This window comes from Bombina bombina, chromosome 4 (genome assembly GCF_027579735.1).
Source record: "Bombina bombina isolate aBomBom1 chromosome 4, aBomBom1.pri, whole genome shotgun sequence".
Classification (NCBI taxonomy): Eukaryota; Metazoa; Chordata; class Amphibia; order Anura; family Bombinatoridae; genus Bombina; species Bombina bombina.
Window position 1 is genome coordinate 445,783,208 of NC_069502.1, and position 24,310 is coordinate 445,807,517.

The 24,310-nt window shown below is 39.5% G+C and overlaps 1 protein-coding gene across 1 annotated transcript in view; it reads right to left on the reverse strand.

Moving 5' to 3' along the window:
- ALPI (alkaline phosphatase, intestinal) overlaps nt 1-19,549 on the reverse strand; it is a 140,177-nt gene extending 120,628 nt beyond the window's left edge. Inside the window, exons 1-3 of the mRNA XM_053711912.1 lie at nt 19,534-19,549; nt 18,967-19,083; nt 18,615-18,730 (exon numbers count right to left, since the gene is read on the reverse strand). Coding sequence (XP_053567887.1) covers nt 18,615-18,730; nt 18,967-19,083; nt 19,534-19,549 — 249 coding nt within the window. The remainder of the gene's footprint in view (nt 1-18,614; nt 18,731-18,966; nt 19,084-19,533) is intronic.
- Nucleotides 19,550-24,310: the final 4,761 nt, after the last annotated feature.

Consider the following 24,310-nt stretch of genomic DNA (forward strand, 5'->3'; position numbering starts at 1 on the left):
GACTTCTGCCCGGTTGGATGAAGACTTCGGCCCGCTTGGATGAGTACTTCTGCCGGCTTCGCTGAGGACTTCTGCCGCTTCGTTGAGGATGAATGTCGGGTCTTCAAAAACTGTAAGTGGATCTTCCGGGATTAGTGTTAGGTTTTTTTAAGAGTTTATTGGGTGGGTTTTAATTTTAGATTAGGGGTTTGGGCTGACAAAGAGCTAAATGCCCTTTTAAGGGCAATGCACATACAAATGCCCTTTTCAGGGCAATGGGGAGCTTAGGTTTTTTAGATAGGTTTTTATTTGGGGGTGTTGGTTGTGTGGGTGGTGGGTTTTACTGTTGGGGGGTGTTTGTATTTTTATTTACAGGTAAAAGAGCTGATTTCTTTGGGGCAATGCCCCGCAAAAGGCCCTTTTAAGGGCTATTGGTAGTTTATTGTAGGCTATGGTTTTTTTTATTTGGGGGGGGGGGGGGCTTTTTTATTTTGATAGGGCTATTAGATTAGGTGTAATTTGTTTAAATATTTGATGATTTTTTTTATTTTGTGTAACAGTGTTTATTTTTTTTGTAACTTAGTGTTTTTTATTTTGTGTAACTTAGCTGTTATTTTTTGTAACTTAGTAATTTTTTATTGTAGATTTAAATAACTTGAGTAGGGTTAGGTTTTTAGAAATGTAATATAGTTAATTTAATTGGTAGTTTAATGTATTTTTAGTATAATAGTTAGGGTAGGTTAATTAATAGTTTAATATAGTTTAATGTAATTTTAGTATAATAGTTAGGGTAGATTAATTAATAGTTTAATATAGTTTAATGTAATTTTAGTATAATAGTTAGAGTAGGTTAATTAGTAGTTTAATATAGTTTAATTTAATTCTACAGGTAAGTTTTAATTTATTATAAGATAGGGATGAGTTAATATTTAATCTAAAGTTAGCGGGTTGTTAGGTTTAGGGGTTAATAGGTAAATTTAGTTTATGGCGATGTGGGTGGCTGGCGGTTTAGGGGTTAATAGGTTTAGTAAGCGGTAGTGATGTGGGAGGCCAGCGGTTTAGGGGTTAATACATTTATTTTGTTGCGGAGGGCTCCGGGAGCGGCGGTTTAGGGATTAATATATTTATTTAGTTGCAGTAGGCTTGGGGAGCAGCGGGATAGGGGTTAATAACTTTATTAGAGTTGCAGTAGGCTCGGAGAGCAGCGGGATGGGGGTTAATAACTTTATTTAGTTGCAGTGGGGTCTGGGAGCGGCGGGATAGGGGTTAATATATTTATTTCGTTGCAGCGGGGTCCGGGAGCGGCGGGATATGGGTTAATAACTTTATTAGAGTTGCAGTAGGCTCCGGGAGCAGCGGGATGGGGGTTAATAACTTTATTTAGTTGCGGTGGGGTCCGGGAGCGGCGGGATAGGGGTTAAACGTTTTAGTATAGTGGCGGTGTTTAGTGACAGGGTATAAATAAAGTTGGGAAAAAGCCAAATAGCAGCGAGATCGATCACTGTTAGTTAACAACAGTCCGCTGCTCATCGCCCCGTTTTTGGTGAGCGGCTTTTTGACAACTTTTTTGATAAATAAGGAGAGCGTATTCAGGTCCACGGCCGTGATGTTAGGCGATGTTAGGCGAGTGTATTGGTGCCGGCGAATGCAGCATAGTTGACAGCTTGATAAATAGCACTTAGCGTGAGACCAAATGCAAGATAACGCACCCTGCACTATTTGTTGTGCTCCACTTGTAATGTGTAGCCCTTTGTGTTTATAAATTTTTAAAAAATCATTATGTGTCCTTAGCAACTTTGTTTCATGTTTCCTAAAAGGGTTGAATGTATTAAAACATAAAGGGCTAGATTAAAAGAGGAGCGCTAATTTATCTCTGGTTAATTTTCTGAAAGTGCCCCAAATGCCTTTAAAACAGAGGGCATTACAGTTTTTTATTAAAAAACAAAAGTAGCTTTTTTTAATAAAAAATAACTACACTAGACAGTTTTGGGGCTTTAAACTTGGCGTGAGTGAGGTGTTAGAAAAAAACCATCACTGAAAAGTGCCTTTGCATAGCAGTCTAGGGGAACTGTTTGCTCCCAGTAAATATATACAGTGGGGCAAAAAAGTATTTGGTCAGCCACCAATTGTGCAAGTTCTCCCACTTAAGAAGATGAGAGAGGCCTGTTATTTTCATCATAGGTATACCTCAACTATGAGAGACAAAATGTGGAAACAAATCCAGGCAATCACATTGTCTGATTTGGAAAGAATTTATTTGCATATTATGGTGGAAAATAAGTAGAGGCTCCTCTGTCCTCCACTCATTACCTGTATTAATGGCACCTGTTTGAACTTGTTATCAGTATAAAAGACACCTGTCCACAACCTCAAACAGTCACACTCCAAACTCCACTATGGGGAAGACCAAAGAGCTGTCGAAGGACACCAGAAACAAAATTGTAGACCTGCACCAGGCTGGAAGACTGAATCTGCAATAGGCAAGCAGCTTAATGTGAAGAAATCAACTGTGGGAGCAATAATTAGAAAATGGAAGACATACAAGACCACTGATAATCTCTCTTGATCTGGGGCTCGACGCAAGATCTCACCCCGTGGGGTCAAAATGATCACAAGAACGGTGAGCAAACATCCCAGAACCACACGGGGGGACCTAGTGAATGACCTGCAGAGAGCTGGGACCAACGTAACAAAGGCTACCATCAGTAACACACTACGCCACCAGGGACTCAGATCCTGCAGTGCCAGACGTGTCCCCCTGCTTAAGCCAGTACATGTCCGGGCCAGTCTGAAGTATGCTAGAGAGCATTTGGATGATCCAGAAGCGGATTGGGAGAATGTCATATGGTCAGATGAAACCAAAGTAGAACTGTTTGGTAGAAACACAACTCGTCGTGTTTGGAGGAGAGAGAATGCTGAGTTGCAACCAAAGAAAACCATACCTACTGTGAAGCATGGGGGTGGCAACACCATGCTTTGGGGCTGTTTCTCTGCAAAGGGAACAGGACGACTGATCCGTGTACATGAAAGAATGAATGGGGCCATGTATCGTAAGATTTTGAGTGCAAACCTCCTTCCATCAGCAAGGGCATCTGCATGCAGGAATGGGCCAACATACCAGCAACAGTGTGTGACAACCTTGTGAAGACTTACAGAAAATGTTTGACCTCTGTCATTGCCAACAAAGGATATATAACAAAGTATTGAGATGAACTTTTGATATTGACCAAATACTTATTTTCCACCATAATTTGCAAATACATTCTTTCCAAATCAGACAATGTGATTGTCTGGATTTATTTCCACATTTTGTCTCTCATAGTTGAGGTATACCTATGATGAAAATGACAGGCCTCTCTCATCTTCTTAAGTGGGGGAACTTGCATAATTGGTGGCTGACTAAATACTTTTTTGCCCCACTGTATTTATGTGTTTATATGTGTATATACACATATTAACACATAAATATATACAGTATGTATATAAGCATATACATATATTTACAAATTGCTATCATCGCTGTGCTACTTACCCCCTGCGCAAGTTCTCATGCCGTGTCTCACGGCATGAGAACGAGGCTCCCATTTGAGCCTATGGAATGGTGCTCTCGTGAGCACAATACTTCCCAGCAATGCGAATCCAAGCTCGTGTTTGCATTGCTTTAAGCTTGTAATACCAGCACACATTAGCTGGTATTACTAAGTGGAATGCTAATATAGCTTTCACGAAAGCGATACTTAGCGATCCTCTTGTAATCTGACCCTAATTGTATTATATTGCAAAAACATTTTTTATTCAGATTTACTGCATTATAGCTTAATTTAGAAAAAAAATACAGTTAAAAATGCATGAGATAAAGATGATTAGGTGCTGAAATTTATTTAGAATTCCTGTATACATGTAAATCTATTCTTAGATATAAAGTGCAAGGGGATACCTAATAAAATTCTAAAAAAAACTGTCTAGCATTCAGCTGTATAAAATGTCCTCAAACCCCTGGTACTAAATGCTGGACCACACTAGCTCCCTGTAGACTTCTATGGTACGCGTTACTAAAAAAAAAATTAACAGTTATTGCTGGCTCGCTAATCTGACACTGTACTAGACCAAAAGCACTAAACACAAAAGTAATTAAAAAATACATTCCAATATTCTTCACATAGAAGAAAATGTTCTTTTTAATTTAAAAACATAATTTATGTAAGAACTTACCTGATAAATTAATTTCTTTCATAATGGCAAGAGTCCATGAGCTAGTGACGTATGGGATATACAATCCTACCAGGAGGGGCAAAGTTTCCCAAACCTCAAAATGCCTATAAATACACCCCTCACCACACCCACAATTCAGTTTAACGAATAGCCAAGCAGTGGGGTGATAAAGAAAGGAGTAGAAAGCATCAACAAAAGAAATTTGGAAATAATTGTGCTTTATACAAAAAATTATAACCACCATAAAAAGGGTGGGCCTCATGAACTCTTGCCAATATGAAAGAAATTAATTTATCAGGTAAGTTCTTACATAAATTATGTTTTCTTTCATGTAATTGGCAAGAGTCCATGAGCTAGTGATGTATGGGATAGCAATTCCCAAGATGTGGAACTCCACGCAAGAGTCACTAGAGAGGGAGGGATAAAAATAAAAACAGCCATTTTCCGCTGAAAAAATTAATCCACAACCCAAAAAAATAAATTTATTCTCATAAATGAAAGAAAAAAACTTAAATCAAAAGCAGAAGAATCAAACTGAAAAAGCTGCCTGAAGAACTTTTCTATCAAAAACTGCTTCTGAAGAAGCAAATGCATCAAAACGGTAGAATTTAGTAAATGTATGCAAAGAGGACCAAGTTGTCGCTTTGCAAATCTGATCAACTGAAGCTTCATTCTTAAAGGCCCATGAAGTGGAGACTGATCTAGTAGAATGAGCTGTAATTCTCTGAGGCGGGGCCTGACCCGACACCAAATAAGCTTGATGAATCAAAAGTTTCAACCAAGAAACCAAGGAAATAGCAGAAGCCTTCTGACCTTTCCTAGGACCAGAAAATAAAACAAATAGACTGGAAGTCTTCCTGAAATCTTCCACATAATATTTCAAAGCTCTTACCACATCCAAAGAATGTAAGGATCTTTCCAAAGAATTCTTAGGATTAGGACACAAGGAAGGGACAACAATTTCTCTATTAATGTTGTTAGAATTCACAACCTTTGGTAAAAATTGAAAAGAAGTCCGCAAAACTGCCTTATCCTGATGAAAAATCAGAAAAGGAGACTCACAAGAAAGAGCAGATATCTCAGAAACTCTTCTAGCAGAAGAGATAGCCGAAAGGAACAACACTTTCAAAGAAAGTAGTTTAATGTCCGAAATGTCCCAAACCACCCACAGACCATCATATTCGGTACTAATAAGGTAACCAGTCAGGCTTTTCCTGACTACCGGGCAGACACCTTTAATTATCTAGCCCATTGGTGACTAGGTTTTTTCAGGGGTAACTATATATTCTCCATTTCCAGGGGCAATAATACATCACTCTAATTAATTTTTTGAACTAACCTCAAGTGATAGTATCATTCCCCTCCTACCTATTTCTATTTACTGTGTACCTTGAGCCATGTTTTCACAATCGTCCTAATATCCTAATTAAGAGGACCCTCTATTATGTAAAACCACTCTAATTACCCATATAGGGAATCGTAGCTAGTCATTCCCATATCAAATTCAATACTAATCCTTACTTGGTTGTATTGTTTTCTTTAGCCAGTACCATCGTTTATGGCTATATGGTAGTAGACAAAGTGTATTTTAAAATGTGTGTGTGACCCCCGTTTTTATTATGATCCAATAAAAGTTATTTTTTAATACATAATTTCTCATATATTTCCACACGTTCATGAGTGCTATATTTGTACCCTTTAGTCAGTTTCTTACTGATTCTCTGTATAGGCCATGAGATCTATCTCTGGAAGACCCCACATCTGAACAATCTGAGAAAACACATCTGGATGGAGAGACCACTCCCCTGGATGTAAAGTCTGACGGCTGAGATAATCCGCCTCCAAATTGTCTACACCTGGGATATGCACCGCAGAGATTAGACAGGAGCTGGATTCCGCCCAAGCAAGTATCCGAGATACTTCTTTCATAGCTTGGGGACTGTGAGTCCCACCCTGATGATTGACATATGCCACTGTTTTGATATTGTCTGTCTGAAAACAAATGAATGGTTCTCTCTTTAACAGAGGCCAAAACTGAAGAGCTCTGAGAATTGCATGGAGTTCTAAAATATTTATTGGTAATCTCGCCTCTTGAGATTTCCAAACCCCTTGTGCTGTCAGAGATCCCCAAACAGCTCCCCAACCTGAAAGACTCGCATCTGTTGTGATCACAGTACAGGTTGGCCGAACAAAAGAAGCCCCTTGAACTAAACGATGGTGATCTATCCACCACGTCAGAGAGTGTCGTACATTGGGATTTAAGGATATTAATTGTGATATTTTTGTATAATCCCTGGACCATTGGTTCAGCATACAAAGCTGTAGAGGTGTCATGTGAAAACAAGCAAAGGGGATCACGTCCGATACTGCAGTCATGAGACCTAAAACTTCCATGCACATAGCCACTGAAGGGAATGACTGAGACTGAAGGTGCCGACAGGCTGCAACCAATTTTAAACGTCTCTTGTCTTTTAGAGACAGAGTCATGGACACTGAATCTATCTGGAAGCCTAAAAAGGTGACCCTTGTCTGAGGAATCAAGAAACTTTTTGGTAAATTGATCCTCCAACCATGTTTCCGAAGAAACAACACTAGTTGATTTGTGTGAGATTCTGCAAAACATAAAGACTGAGCTAGTACCAAGATATCATCCAAATAAGGAAACACCGCAATACCCTGTTCTCTGATTACAGAGAGTAGGGCACCTAGAACCTTTGAAAAGATTCTTGGAGCTGTTGCTAGGCCAAATGGAAGAGCAACAAATTGGTAATGCTTGTCTAGAAAAGAGAATCTCAGAAACTGATAATGTTCTGGATGAATCGGAATATGAAGGTATGCATCCTGCAAGTCTATTGTGGACATATAATGTCCTCGCTGAATAAAAGGCAGAATAGTCCTTATAGTCACCATCTTGAAAGTTGGTACTCTTACATAACGATTCAAAATTTTTAGATCCAGAACTGGTCTGAATAAATTTTCCTTCTTTGGGACAATGAATAGAATTGAATAAAACCCCAAACCTTGTTCCTGAAAAGGAACTGGCATGATTACCCCTGAAGACTCCAGGTCTGAAACACACTTCAGGAAAGCCTGAGTTTATACTGGATTTGCTGGGATACGTGAGAGAAAAAATCTTCTCACAGGAGGTCTTACTCTGAATCCTATTCGAATCCATTGATTTTGGACAGAATTTATCCAAATATCCTTGAGAAACCTTAATCTGCCCCCTACCAGCTGAGCTGGAATGAGGGCCGCACCTTCATGCGGACTTAGGGGCTGACTTTGGTTTCTTAAATGACTTGGATTTTTTCCAATTTGAGGAAGGCTTCCAATTGGAAACAGATTCCTTGGGGGAAGGATTACGTTTTTGTTCCTTATTTTGACGAAAGCAATGAAAACGGTTAGAAGCCTTAGATTTACCCTTAGGTTTTTTATCCTGAGGCAGAAAAACTTTCCCCCAGTGACAGTTGAAATAATAGAATCCAACTTGAGAACCAAATAAATTATTACCTTGGAAAGAAAGAGATAGTAATCTAGATTTAGATGTCATATCAGCATTCCAAGATTTAAGCCACAAAGCTATTCTAGCTAATATAGCTAAAGACATGGATCTAACATCAATTTTGATAATATCAAAAAATGGCATCACAAATAAAATGATTAGCATATTGCAGTAAGCGAATAATGCTAGATATGTCAGAATCCAATTCTTGTTGCGCTAAATTCTCCAACCAGAAAGTTGATGCAGCCGCAACATCAGCCAAAGAAATTGCAGGTCTGAGAAGATTACCTGAATATAAATAGGCCTTCCTTAGATAAGATTCAAGCTTCCTATCTAAAGGATCCTTAAATGAAGTACTATCTTCCACAGGAATAGTGGTACATTTGGCAAGAGTAGAAATAGCCCCATCAACTTTGGGGATTTTTTCCCAAAACTCTATAGAATTTGCTGGTAAAGGATACAATTTTTTAAACCCTGAAGAAGGAATAAAAGAAGTACCTGGCTTATTCCATTCCTTAGAAATCATATCAGAAATAGCCTCAGGAATAGGAAAAACCCCTGGAGAAACCACAGGAGTTTTAAAAACAGCATTTAAACATTTATTAGACTAAACATCAAGAGGACTGGTTACCTCAATATCCAAAGTAATTAACACTTCTTTTAATAAAGAACGCATAAACTCTATTTTAAATAAATAAGTAGATTTGTTAGTGTCAATGTCTGAGGAAGGATCTTCTGTATCAGATAGATCCTCATCAGAAGAGGATAAATTATTATGTTGTTGGTCATTTGAAATTTCATAAACTGAATGAGAAGTCTTAAAAGACCTTTTACGTTTATTAGAAGGTGGAAATGCAGACAAAGCCTTCTGGAAAGAATCAGAAACAAATTCTTTAAAATTCATAGGTATATCATGTACATTAGAAGTTGAAGGAACTGCAACTGGCAATGTACTTTTACTGATTGACACACTATCTGCATGTAAAAGCTTATAATGCAACTATTACAAATGACATTCGGCGAAATAATTTCCACAATCTTACAACAAATGCACTTAGCTTTGGTAGAACCGATGTCAGGCAGCAATGTTTCAGCAGAAACTTCTGAGGCAGGATCAGATTGAGACATCTTGCAGAATATAAAAGAAAAAACAACATATAAAGCAAAATTATCTATTTCCTTATATGACAGTTTCAGGAATGGGAAAAAATGCAAATAGCATAGCCCTCTGATAGAGAAAAAGGCAAGAGGCAAACATCAATGGGGTATTGAAATAGTGAAAAAGTTTGACGCCAAGTATGACGCACAACGTAACTGAAAACTTTTTTGGCGCCAATAATAACTGGAAATGACACACTCGCATCACTAATGACGCAACCGTGTGTAAGGCTTCGGCGTCAACTATGACACCGGAAATGACAGAGTTGCGTCATAGACGTATTTTTCACGCCATGAATGACGCAATAAAGTTTAGTATTTGACGCACCCGCGGGCCTAATACCGCCCGCAATTTGCAAGAAGTAGTCAATTGAAAAAAAGACTAAACCCCGGGTAAGAAAAAAAATGTCTTAAAAAAATGTTTATATTCCCCAAATATGAAACTGACAGTCTGCAGAAGGAAGTACATGAACCTGAACATGGCAAATATAAGTACAATACATATATTTAGAACTTTATATAAATGCATAAAGTGCCAAACCATAGCTGAGGTGTCTTAATTAATTAAAAAAATACTTACCAAAAGACACCCATCCACATATAGCAGATAGCCAAACCAGTACTGAAACAGTTATCAGTAGAGGTAATGGTAAATTGAGAGTATATCGTCGATCTGAAAAGGGAGGTAGGAGATGAATCTCTACGATCGATAACAGAGAACCTATGAAATAGACCCCCCTTAGGGAAATCATCGTATTCAATAAGTGATACTCCCTTCACGTCCCTCTGACATTCGCTGTACTCTGAGAGGAATCGGGCTTCAACAATGCTGAGAAGCGCATATCAACGTAGAAATCTTAGCACAAGCTTACTTCACCACCTCCATAGGAGGCAAAGTTTGTAAAACTGAATTGTGGGTGTGGTGAGGAGTGTATTTATAGGCATTTTTTGAGGTTTTGGAAACTTTGCTCCTCCTGGTAGGATTGTATATCCCATACGTCACTAGCTCATGGACTCTTGCCAATTACATGAAAGAAATATATATATAAATATATATAATTTTTGTTTGTAAAATATATACCTATACCTATATTTCTATATGAATATATACACATATGGATATATAAAGATATAAATTGCATATACATATATATATATATATATATATATATATATATATATATATATATATATATATATATGTATATATATATATATGTATAAATATATATATATATATATATATATATATATATATATATATATATATATATGTATATATATATATATATATATATATATATATATATATATATTTAAAAATACAAAGAATATTGGAATGTAACATATGCTTATTCAAAACACATTAAAACATATAAAAATGTATTTATAGTGATATTGCATGTAGTTGACTGGAAAGGGCTCAAAAGTGTGTGTGTATATATATATATACATATATATATATATATATATATGTCTATACATGTGTATATACATGTATATATGTTTATATATACATATTTACAGATATACACACATAAATACAAATGTATACACACATATACAGTATATATATATATATATATATATATATATATATATATCCTATATAATAAAAGGCCAAGTGTGTTTGTCCAAAGCTGTCATACGCAGTAGAGACTGCGCGCGAGGACAAACACACCTGGCCTTCCAAATGACCTCCTGGCGTCATGTGGTGGAGTGGGCGTGGCTGGGCAGGTGTGGAGTGGGGAGAGAGACAGCAAAAGAGAGGGGGAGAGAGACAGCAAAAGAGAGGGGAGAGAGACAGCAAAAGAGAGAGACAGTAAAAGAGAGGGGGGAGAAAGACAGCAAAAGAGAGGAGGGAGAGAGACAGCAAAAGAGAGGGGGGAGAGAGACAGCAAAAGAGAGGGGGAGAGAGACAGCAAAAGAGAGGGGGGAGAGAGACAGCAAAAGAAAGGGGGGAGAGAGACAGCAAAAGAGAGGGGGAAGAGAGACAGCAAAAGAGAGGGGGGAGAGAGCACAAAAGAGAGGGGGGAGATAGCACAAAAGAGAGGGTTGAGAGTGCACAAAAGAGAGGGGGGAGAGTGCACAAAAGAGAGGGGGGAGTGCACAAAAGTGAGGGGGGGAGTGTGCAAAAGAGAGAGGGGAGAGTGCGCAAAATAGAAGGGGGAGAGTGCGCAAAAGAGAGGGGGGAGAGTGGGCAAAAGAGAGGGGAGAGAGCGCAAAAGAGAGAGGGAGAGAGACAGCAAAAGAGAGGGGGAGAGTGACAGCAAAAGAGAGGAGGGAGAGAGACAGCAAAAGAGAGGGGGAGAGTGACAGCAAAAGAGAGGGGGGAGAGAGACAGCAAAAGAAAGGGGGGAGAGAGACAGCAAAAGAGAGGGGGAGAGAGACAGCAAAAGAGAGGGGGAGAGAGACAGCAAAAGAAAGGGGGGAGAGAGACAGCAAAAGAGAGGGGGAAGAGAGACAGCAAAAGAGAGGGGGGAGAGAGCACAAAAGAGAGGGGGGAGAAAGCACAAAAGAGAGCGAGGAGAGTGCACAAAAGAGAGGGGGGAGAGTGCACAAAAGAGAGGGGGAGAGTGCGCAAAAGAGAGGGGGGAGAGTGCGCAAAATAGAAGGGGGGAGAGTGCGCAAAAGAGAGGGCGGAGAGTGGGCAAAAGAGAGGGGGAGAGAGCGCAAAAGAGAGGGGGGAGAGAGCGCAAAAGAGAGGGGGAGAGAGACAGCAAAAGAGAGGAGGGAGAGAGACAGCAAAAGAGAGGGAGTAGAGAGACAGCAAAAGAGAGGGGGGAGAGAGACAGCAAAAGAGAAGGGGAGAGAGACAGCAAAAGAGAGGGGGGAGAGAGACAGCAAAAGAGAGGGGGGAGAGAGACAGCAAAAGAGAGGGGGGAGAGCACAAAAGAGAGGGGGGAGAGCACAAAAGAGAGGGGGGGGAGAGCACACAAGAGAGGGGGGAGAGAGCACAAAAGAGAGGGGGGAGAGTGCACAAAAGACAGGGGGGAGAGTGCGCAAAAGAGAGGGGGGAGAGAGCGCAAAAGAGAGGGGGGAGAGAGCGCAAAAGAGAGGGGGGAGAGAGAGCACAAAAGAGAGGGGAAGAGAGCGCAAAAGAAAGGGGGGAGAGAGCGCAAAAGAGTGGGGGGAGAGAGCGCAAAAAAGAGGGGGAGAGAGCACAAAAGAGAGGGGGGAGAGAGCACAAAAGAGAGGGGGGATAGAGAGAGAGCAAGGGGTGGGACCGCTGTACTGCAAAAAATGGCTCATGTGCACAGGCTTTAGGACTAGTATATATATATATATATATATATATATATAAATATATATATATATATATATAAATATATATATACAGGGAGTGCAGAATTATTAGGCAAGTTGTATTTTTGAGGATTAATTTTATTATTGAACAACAACCATGTTCTCAATGAACCCAAAAAACTCATTAATATCAAAGCTGAATATTTTTGGAAGTAGTTTTTAGTTTGTTTTTAGTTTTAGCTATTTTAGAGGGATATCTGTGTGTGCAGGTGACTATTACTGTGCATAATTATTAGGCAACTTAACAAAAAACAAATATATACCCATTTCAATTATTTTTTTTTACCAGTGAAACCAATATAACATCTCAACATTCACAAATATACATTTCTGACATTCAAAAACAAAACAAAAACAAATCAGTGACCAATATAGCCACCTTTCTTTGCAAGGACACTCAAAAGCCTGCCATCCATGGATTCTGTCAGTGTTTTGATCTGTTCACCATCAACATTGCGTGCAGCAGCAACCACAGCCTCCCAGACACTGTTCAGAGAGGTGTACTGTTTTCCCTCCTTGTAAATCTCACATTTGATGATGGACCACAGGTTCTCAATGGGGTTCAGATCAGGTGAACAAGGAGGCCATGTCATTAGATTTTCTTCTTTTATACCCTTTCTTGCCAGCCACGCTGTGGAGTACTTGGATGCGTGTGATGGAGCATTGTCCTGCATGAAAATCATGTTTTTCTTGAAGGATGCAGACTTCTTCCTGTACCACTGCTTGAAGAAGGTGTCTTCCAGAAACTGGCAGTAGGACTGGGAGTTGAGCTTGACTCCATCCTCAACCCGAAAAGGCCCCACAAGCTCATCTTTGATGATACCAGCCCAAACCAGTACTCCACCTCCACCTTGCTGGCGTCTGAGTCGGACTGGAGCTCTCTGCCCTTTACCAATCCAGCCACGGGCCCATCCATCTGGCCCATCAAGACTCACTCTCATTTCATCAGTCCATAAAACCTTAGAAAAATCAGTCTTGAGATATTTCTTGGCCCAGTCTTGATGTTTCAGCTTGTGTGTCTTGTTCAGTGGTGGTCGTCTTTCAGCCTTTCTTACCTTGGCCATGTCTCTGAGTATTGCACACCTTGTGCTATTGGGCACTCCAGTGATGTTGCAGCTCTGAAATATGGCCAAACTGGTGGCAAGTGGCATCTTGGCAGCTGCACGCTTGACTTTTCTCAGTTCATGGGCAGTTATTTTGCGCCTTGGTTTTTCCACACGCTTCTTGCGACCCTGTTGACTATTTTGAATGAAACGCTTGATTGTTCAATGATCACGCTTCAGAAGCTTTGCAATTTTAAGAGTGCTGCATCCCTCTGCAAGATATCTCACTATTTTTGACTTTTCTGAGCCTGTCAAGTCCTTCTTTTGACCCATTTTGCCAAAGGAAAGGAAGTTGCCTAATAATTATGCACACCTGATATAGGGTGTTGATGTCATTAGACCACACCCCTTCTCATTACAGAGATGCACATCACCTAATATGCTTAATTGGTAGTAGGCTTTCGAGCCTATACAGCTTGGAGTAAGACAACATGCATAAAGAGGATGATGTGGTCAAAATACTCATTTGCCTAATAATTCTGCACTCCCTGTATATATATATATATATATATATATATATATGAACTTACAGCACCAAAGATATAGTAATTTACAACTCCTCTTTTCCCTGCCTCTCACAATGAATTATTGGCAGAAAAAAGCCGCACAGAGATTGTCAAATATTAAATATACTCAAAAAAGTAAGGAATAATTAGAAAGAGAGTAAACAGAAAGACAGAAACCAGCAATATTTGCTTGCGTAAAAAGCCGAATATTGCGTGTGATAACCTATTCCCCCTAGAAGTCAATGGAAGCAAAAAAAGTGGGAATAAACCTAAGGGGTCTATTTATGAAGCAGCGGATGCTGCTTCTGACCCACTCCGCTTCAGTTCCGCCTGAAGCGGAAGTTAAGAAGCAGCGGTCCTAAGATCGCTGCTCCTTAACTCGTCCGCCCCCTCTGAGGTGGCGGACAGCAATCAGCCCGATCGAATACGATAAGGTTGATTGACACCCCCTGCTAGTGGCCGATTGGCCCCAAATCTGCAGGGGGCGGTATTGCACCAGCAGTTCACAAGAACTGCTGGTGCAATGATAAATGCAGACAGTGAATGCTATTGGCATTTATCGATGTGCGGCGGACATGATTCGCTATAGCGGATCATGTCTGTCCGCACCATGGTAAAGCTACCCCTTATACTCTACTTGCGTGCAAACCTGATCTCATATTCTCAGGTGTGCTAACACGAAATGAAAATATAAATATTTCACAGTCCAATGTTCTTCACAAAGAAGACTATATTCTATTTATTCATAAATACATATTTCTATATACATCTGATCGTATTTTGCACAAATATATATTTATACATATATATATATATATACATGATTACATATAGGTATAGATATATACAGATATCTATAGGAATATGTATTTATTATTATTATACTTTATTTATGAAGCGCCATCATATTCCGCAGCGCTGTCCCTGGATACAGTTCATTTAAATAAAACAATAATATAAAACTTCTAAGAGACAGGACAACATTTACAAACACATACAGGAGGAATCGAGGGCCCTATTCCCATGGAAATTTACATTCTAGAAGGGTAGGAGGTTGAGAAACAGGAGGTGAGGACTGCAAGTTTGAGAAAGATGTTAATGCAGAGTTAGATGAGGGAAATGTTAGGTAAGTGAAATTAATTTAGGATTGAGTTGGGTGGTAGGCTTCCCTGAACAGAAAAGTCTTCAGGGAGCATTTAAAGGAAGAAAGATTAAGGCAAAGCCTAACAGCACAAGGGAGAGTGTTCCAGAGGGTAGGTGCTGCACGACAGAAGTCCTGCAGTCTAGCATGGGAAGAGGTGATAGTCGCAGATGCAAGGAGCAGGTCATTGTTGGATCTTAGTGGGCGGGCTAGAGTATACTTGTTTATTAGAGAGGATAGGTAGGGGGGAGCGGTGTTGGTGAGCGCTTTGTATGCAAGGGTGAGAATTTTGAATTTTATTCTGCTGTGTATGGGGAGCCAATGAAGGGACTCACAGAGAGGTGCAGCAGATAAAACAGCCTACAAAGAAGCCATCACTACCCACCACCACCTCATCAAAACCACCAAGAAGACAGCCATCCAAGATAGAATCAATGCCAACGTCCACAACAGCAAGGAGCTATTCACAGTCATCAAGGAATTCTCCAATCCCAACAGCGACACCAATGACATCCCGCCCTCCCAGGACCTCTGCGATAACCTCGCAATGTACTTCCACCGCAAGATCGTCGACATCTATGACAGCTTCGCGCCCCAGAACTCACCCACCACCGCCTACCCTCCAACTCCCACCGATACCTCACCCAAATACACCACTGCCTACCACCCACTGACCATCTGGAGCCCCCTCACCACAGAGGACACCATCAGAATCATGAGATCGATCCACTCCGGAGCACCCTTGGACCCATGCCCGCATCACATTTTCAACAAAGCGGGTGACACCATCGCCCCCGAGCTCTGCAGCACCATCAACTGCTCCATCGAAACCGGCACCTTCCCGGATTACTGGAAGCACGCAGAATTAAAACCCCTACTGAAAAAACCCACGGCTGACTCCAATGATCTGAAGAACTACCGCCCAATCTCTTTGCTCCCCTTTGCGGCCAAAGTCATCGAAAAGTCCATCAATGCGCAACTCGTTGACTACATCGAAGCCAACCACACCCTGGACCCCTCCCAATCCGGTTTCAGGAGCAACCACAGCACCAAGACCGCCCTCCTTGCCGCCACAGATGACATCCTCGTCCTACTCGATCGAGGAGAGACCACCGCCCTCATTCTCCTAGACCTCTCAGCAGCATTCAACACTGTCTCCCACCTCACCCTCCGCAACCGACTACACGATGCCGGCATACGCGACAATGCCCTGGAATGAATCACTTCCTTCCTCATCGGCAGAACCCAGAAAGTTAGACTCCCACCCTTCACCTCCAAGCCCACAGAAATCAGCTGCGGTGTACCCCAAGGCTCTTCACTGAGCCCCACCCTATTCAACATCTACATTGCCCCTCTCTCCGCCATCGCCCGACGACTCAACCTCAACATCGTCTCCTATGTCGATGGCACCCAGCTAATCATCTCACTCACCAGTGACCCCACCACCACCAAGAGAAACGTCCACGAAGGGCTGACAGCAGTCACCACCTGGATGAGCTACAACTGCCTAAAGCTGAACGCAGATCAGACCCGAAGTCCTCCTCCTCGGTCCCACCACATCCGCTTGGAATAACTCCTAGTGGCCCACAGCCCTCGGACACCCTCAAACCCTCACCGACCATGCACGAAATCTAGGCGTCATCCTGGACTCATCGCTCTCCATGGACCAGCAAATCAATGCCGTCTCTTCTGCATGCTTCCACACACTTCACCTGCTGCGAAAGTTCAGAATGGACCTCAAGACCTGGCTCTTCGACTGAACTGCAACCCTCATTGCCTTGAGACCCTTACGGGTGAATAGCCATGCTTTACAAGAACCCAATAGATAAATAGATACAGAGCGACGGGAAAGGTGGATCAGCCTGGCAGAGGCATTTAGGATGGATTGAAGGGGGGAGAGGCAGGAAAATATACTGCTATGTGCAGAACATTGGAATGGGAAATATTTACAGTAAATACGCAGTATAACACTTTATTAAATATGCTTTTACATGTTTCAATCTACTTAAAGGGACAGTCTACTTGAAAATGTGTATTGTTTAAAAAGATAGATAATCCCTTTATTACCCTTTCCTCAGTTTTGCATAGCCAACACGGTTTTATACTTTTTACCTCTGTGATTGTCTTGAATTTAAGCCTCTGCAGACTGCCTTCTTATCTCAGTTCTTTTGACAGACTTGTATTTTAACCAATCAGTGCTGACTCATAAATAACTTCACGGGAGTGAGCGTGATGCTATCTATATGACACAAATGAACTAGCTCTGTCTAACTGTGAAAACTGTCAAATGCACTGAAATAAGAGGCGGCCTTGAATGGCTTAGAAATCAGTTTAAGAGCCTACCAAAGTTTAGCTTTTAACAAAGAATACCAAATGAACAAGGCAACTTTGATGATAAAAGTAAATTGGAAAGTTGTTTAAAATTGCATGCTTTATCTGAATCATGAAAGATAAAATTTTTACTTGACTGTCCCTTTAACATCAAATGGATCCAATGCATTTATATATATGTCTATATATGTGTACATAAATATTTATGTGTATAAGTCTGTAAATATATATGTATACATATACAAATTTAGACATCTCTATGTGAAAGCCCTGCCTGCTTTTTTTTCAACCTAACCCTTTAGACCTCATATCGTTTGAGCCCTTATAACTTTTTTCTGCAATATGTTTTAATTAGATGGTGTTAGATGGTGTTATTATGAGTGTAACTGTACTTTGTTATGTGTTTTTGATGTTAACCAGAGCTCTGAGGTAGTCCTAACCCGACACGCATTAACTTCAATTGCGCTCAAGCGATCACTTTTATTTTAAACTTGTAATACAAGAGCGGAAAACCAGACGTGCAAACACCTATGGCTCACACATTACTGTTAAAGGGACAGTGAACACCATAATTGTTGTTTAAAAAGATAGATAATCCCTTTATTACCCATTGCTCAGTTTTGCATAACCAACACAGTTATAAAATACACTTTTTACCTCTGTAATTACCTTGTATCTAAGCCTCTGCAGACTGCCCCTTATTATGTCATTTGACAGACTTGCATTTTAGCCAATCGGTGCTCACTCCTCGGTAAATTCACGTGCGTGAGCTCAATGTTATCTATGTGAAACACATGAACTAATGCCCTCTAGTGGTGAAAAACTCAAAATGCTTTCAGATTAGACCTTCAAGGTCTAAGAAATTAGCATATTAACCTCTGAGGTTTAACTTTCAACTAAGAATACCAAGAAATCAAAGCAAAATTGGTGATAAAAGTAAATTGGAAAGTTGTTTAAAATTACATGCCATATCTGAATCATGAAAGTTTATTTTGGACTTGACTGTCCCTTTAACGCACCACTCCTGATCTGGCCCATAATGTTGTAAATATAAAAACTATATGCACTACTTGACATGTCTCTACTAATCATGACAATTAGATTAAAACAAACTTCCTTATTATTTAATAACATTAAAGGGCAGATAACAGTCAATAACCTAATACCTTATCTTCAGGAATACAACCTTTGTCTTTGTATACCCATTATATGGCAGGGCACTGTTACATTATGTAATCAAGGAATTTGCTCTGTCATGGATGGACTAGTTATGTGCAACAGACCCTCCCCTCCATCAACATTTGTTAGTTACTATACATATTTATAATTACTTAGTGTTATAGGTATTGCTTTTCTATTATTTTTAAAGGGGTCACCTTGGATAGAGCAACATAAGGAAACTTATCCATATTGAGCTCATTTTCTTCCCCAAGCTTCCCATCCAGCTGCCCACTCCAGATTCTGGTGGCTGTCAGAGTAGGAACTCCCATACCTAAAGGAAAAAAACACAGTTCTTATATAATATCATGTGGAGCAGCTATGGTATAACCATACATATGTAGAAATAGATCTATGACAGAGTCCTCAGGATGTTTGATAATTAGTTGTATACCTACACATTTGATAAGTTGCTCAAAAGAAAACAAAAGTAGACTTGATATAAAAGGTGAATTACCAGAACAGTACACATTTACTATAAGGTACTTGCGCAAAAAAACAAGTTCTTACCATCTCCCAAGAAGAGGATCAGATTTTTAGCACGGTGTTCAATGGACTTTAGTTTCAATGCTTCATCAATCCTTGTTTGCATCTTCTTATTCCAGAACTCTGGTGTGGTTTCTTCCACTGAGAGCAGAGGAAATAGAGATGGAAAAAAGAAAATTCAAACTGAAGTCCATCAACCTAACTAAATCATACACTACCTTTGTAGGCAACGAGAACTTCTTGAAGATAAATCAATCACTGTCACAAGGCAATGCAAAGCCTCCCTCATAAGTTAGTAGAAGGATGTTTTATTAGAATGTATTGCTTCCTAAACTATGTGTATACATATATTCCATTTGATTATTTTCCCAATAAAAAATAGGTATCTGGTAATTGCTTTCTTGTATAATAAACTATGATAGCTGATAAAAATACTGTTCCATCTGAATGATAGTGTAGCATGTCTATACTTTGTCACTCAATATTAATGAAAATGTTATGTGCTACAAGTGCTGGGGCACTCTCCAATTACTCCAACATTTTCATAGTTTTACCCCAGTTCTGGTTTCAGTCTTTGTTACCTTACTGTACTTTGTAAGGTGGTCATGTTGAGGAATGTAAAACTATACTGCAAGTAACCCACCTGGTATTGAGGCGCAGAAAATAGTAGACAGGCAATTCCATATGAGAATCAGACTCAGACTCCTTAGATGTTCCATTGTGCTGAGAGAGTTCCCTCGTCTGACACACCTTTTGATATTTTAGCTTTAATAAGAAGTATTTCTCTTCCAGGCACTTGAGCTTTGCTCCGTGGACCCCAGCCCAGTCAGAAACTAATGCCAACAAATATGTCATGTTTGCAACCTTTCTCCACTTTCATATTGTGACAAACATATTTATTTTTTAGCACATGTATGCTGCATTGTATTTTACAAAATAATATAATACAATCATTTATACTGTAAATGTATCTCAAAGAGAAAAATGAGATCCTATTTTTTCGTTTTCTTGGAAGCATCTTGGTTTACAATTTTACATATAGAAATGTCAGAAGTAGCAGCTAAATGGGGAGCTGATGTATAGTTTAATCATAAACCAGGGTAGATTGTATAGAAAACTCATTTGTGAACCTTGTATACCTGTATCTGGGGTAGACCAAGGATCTAATGTTGTTATGTGTTATTTTGAAAGGAAACAATAATAAAATATACATGATACTGAAATTGTCAACATTTAGAAAGACTTTCACAGCTAATGCTTTATATATAAAACTCGTAGTTGTAGGTGGAATGCAACTGGTCTGTTTTTTTCTGCTTATACTCTATTTAAAGTGACAGTCTACTGTAAAGTTATCTCCCCTTTAATTTGTTCCCAAATGTTATCTGCTGGAATATATTCAATTGTTTACAAATAGCTCTCTTCAAGTCTCAAGTCACGTTAGCTTTTTTTAGTGCTCATATGTTTTGCGCTCCAGCGAAATACATAACTCACAACACATGAGCAATGTTTAGTGCGGCTATTCTGTAATACCAGATTGCACGCTAATCTTAGCACGGTCCCGGGATCTTGATAGCACACCCTGTGCTCAGTAGTGCTCCACTAGACCTATACGAGTAAACTTGTGCATATATTTTTTTAAGAATTAATTGATGACCTTATATTAAAAAACAAAACAAAAAAACAGCTGTATATTTGCAGCAAATATTGCAGAGTATGTGATATAAATTAAGTAAATCTGATAATTAGAAAAAAGCAGAAGAAACCCCTAAAACCACCTGAAGTGTTTCAAAACATACAACACTTCTAGCAGAGCAAACATAAACTGAAGTTGCATTTGTGCAGCCAATTTTGTTAAAATGACAGTTTAATCCTAATCTTGAGAGAAAAATGTAAACTTCCTACATAAGCATAGCAGAAACACAACAGAACCCATGAGACATCTGAGACATACAGTCTGACTGACCTAAAGCCTGAAACTCTTGTAGTAGAACTGGCTACAGAATTGCTATAAAATAAGCATACAACTAATAAAACTTACACAGGACCTCTTGCAGGGACAATACAGGTGCATGAATCACAAGCAGTATTTCTACTGACAATTGAATCCAACAGGAAACATTTTTTTTAAAAGTAAATTAATAAAAAAGCCAACTGCACCCAGTGATCCAAAACTGCAGTGTAGGAGACGTTAACATACATCGGTATATGGAGCCAGAGAACACTTAAATAGCAATTAACATGAAACCTAAATCTACCGAATCTGTTGCTGGAGCAGGATTTGACAATGACTAGTAGAGCATGACTGGGCTGAGGAGCACACTATCCAAATGGTGAAACAATTAAACCTAGACTGTCTACTGTATTGAGAGGTGGTCAAAGTTCTTTCTTCATTTGTGCATATACAGTAAACCATTTAACCAGAGAACATCTTACTCCTTGCTCTAGACCTTTTCTATTATGCTTACCCTAAAAAGTTATTATTAACCCCTAATCTGCCGCCCCCAATGTCGCCTCCACCTATCTACACTTATTAACCCCTAATCTGCCGCCCCCACCCTAAGCTAAAATTAAAACCCACCCGATAAACCCTTAAAATAACCTAACACTAACCCCCGAAGATCCACTTACAGTTTTTGAAGACCCAACATCCACCCTCAATGAAGCGGCAGAAGTCCTCATCGAAGCTAGCAGAAGTCTTCATCCAAGCGGGCCAAAGTCTTCATCCAAGTGGGCAGAGGTCTACATCCAGATGGCATCTTCTATCTTCATCCATCCGGTGCGGAGCGGCTCCATCTTCAAGACATCCGGCGCGGAGCATCCTCTTCAATCGACGGCTCTTCCAGATTGAAGGTTCCTTAAAGGGACATCATCCAAGATGGCGTCCCTTGAATTCCGATTGGCTGATAGAATTCTATCAGCCAATCAGAATTAAAGGGTAAAAAATCCTATTGGCTGATGCAATCAGCCAATAGGGTTGAGCTCACATTCTATTGGCTAATTGGAACAGCCAATAGAATGCAAGTTCAATCCTATTGGCTGATAGAATTTTTTTTAAAGGAACCTTCATTCTGGAAGAGACATCGATTGAAGAGGATGCTCCACACCGGATGTCTTGAAGATGGAGCCGCTCCGCGTCGGATGGATGAAGATAGAAGATGCCGTCTGGATGAAGAATTCTGTCCAGTTGGATGAAGACTTCTGCAGGCTTCGATGAGGACTTCTGCTGCTTCGTTGAGGATGGATGTCGGGTCTTCGGGGGTTAGTGTTAGGTTTTTTAAGGGTTTATTGGGTGAGTTTTATTTTTAGCTTAGGGTTTGGGTGGAAAAAGAGCTAAATGCCCTTTTAAGGGCAATGCCCATACAAATGCCCTTTTTAGGGCAATGGGGAGCTTAGGTTTTTTTAGATAGGATTTTATTTGGGGGGTTTGGTTGTGTGGGTGGTGGGTTTTACTGTTGGGGGGTTGCTTGTATTATTTTTTTACATGTATAAGAGCTGATTTCTTTGGGGCAATGCCCCGCAAAAGGCCCTTTTAAGGGCCATTGGTAGTTTATTGTAGGCTAGGTGGGGGGGATATTTTGGGGGGGCTTTTTTATTTTGATAGGGCTATTAGATTAGGTGTAATTAGGTTAAATATTTGATAATTTCTTTTTTAATTTGTGTAATTTAGTGTTTGTTTTATTATAATTTAGTTAATTGTATTTAATTTATGCAATTTATTTAATTGTAGTGTAAGGTTAGGTGTAAGTGTAACTCAGGTTAAGTTTTATTTTACAGATAAATTTGTATTTATTTTAGCTAGGTAGCTAGTAAATAGTTAATAACTATTTACTAACTAGTCTACCTAGTTAAAATAAATACAAACTTACCTGTGAAATAAAAATAAAACCTAAGATAGATACAATGTAACTATTAGTTATATTGTAGCTAGCTTAGGTTTTATTTTACAGGTAAGTATTTAGTTTTAAATAGGTATTATTTAGTTAATGATAGTAATTTTTATTTAGATTTATTTTAATTATATTAAAGTTAGGGGTGTTAGGGATAGACTTAGAGTTAGGTTTAGGGGTTAATAACTTTAGTATAGTGGCGGCGATGTTAGGGACAGCAGATTAGGGATTAATAACAGTAATGTAGGTTGCGGCAATGTTAGGGACAGTAGATTAGGGATTAATAAAATGTAACTAGTGTTTACGATGCGAGAGTGCAACGGTTTAGGGGTTAATATGTTTATTATAGTGGCGGCGATGTCCGGAGCGGCAGATTAGGGGTTAATAATTTTATTTTAGTGTTTGCGATGTGGAAGGGCCTTGGTTTAGATGTTAATAGGTAGTTTATGGGTGTTAGTGTATTTTGTAGCACTTTAGTTTTATGTTACAGCTTTGTAACATAAAAGCCATGACTACTAACTTTCAGTTTATGGTACGGATCTTGACGGTATAGGCTGTACCTCTCACTTTTTGGCCTCCCAGGCAAACTCGTAATACCGGCGCTGTGGAAGTCCCATTGAAAAAATACTTTTTGTAAGCTGCGGTAGTTACGTTGCGTTACGGACAAAAAAGTGTGCGGTACAGATATACCTGCAAGACTCGTAATAGCAGCGGTAGTCAAAAAGAGCCTTAACGCTGCTTTTTCACTCATAACGCAAAACTCGTAATCTAGCCGTTAGTTCCTTCTCAGGTAGAGTCCAGATTTCATAAAGATTTATATATATATATATATATATATTTGGAATGGAAAGTCAACAGATTTCTATTTCCAATCTGTTTTCCAGGAAGTAAGAGGGAGACTGTATAGAAATAAAAAAAAAAAGTACACATTACTAGAAAATCAATTATATAATATATTTTTATTTATATTTTTGTACTTTTATTTATAAATGGTTTATGAGCCAAAATCTTCGCATGATAGAGAAATTATACTTTAAATTCTCTGCCATCATCTAATGGTAAAAAAGTCATTAAAACATATACAATGTATAAAAACATCAACAAATGAACATCACAGCTGCCCATATCATGACGAATGGAACTAAAGAGGCAGAGAATATGGTGGTGCTTAGATTTGGTAAGGGAGGGCAGTCTGTGTAGGGCTCCAGACAGGCAGCGTACGCCATGACATGGGCAATGTAATGCTGTTCATGGACTCCATGAAAGAGGTGCGCCTGGGGACCTTTGGCCATAATTGCTACATCTTCACCCCCATGAGTTTCTGATGAAAGAGGAACTGCGGCCTGCTGCAGGTAATCATTGCTTTCTGTTGGTAGAAGAAAATGATGGCGGTAAGTCACAGATGGTATTAGAACAAATAACTAAGCCCTAAAACGTTTATCAGTATTTTCTGTTGACCATTTTACAAATCAATGGATCTA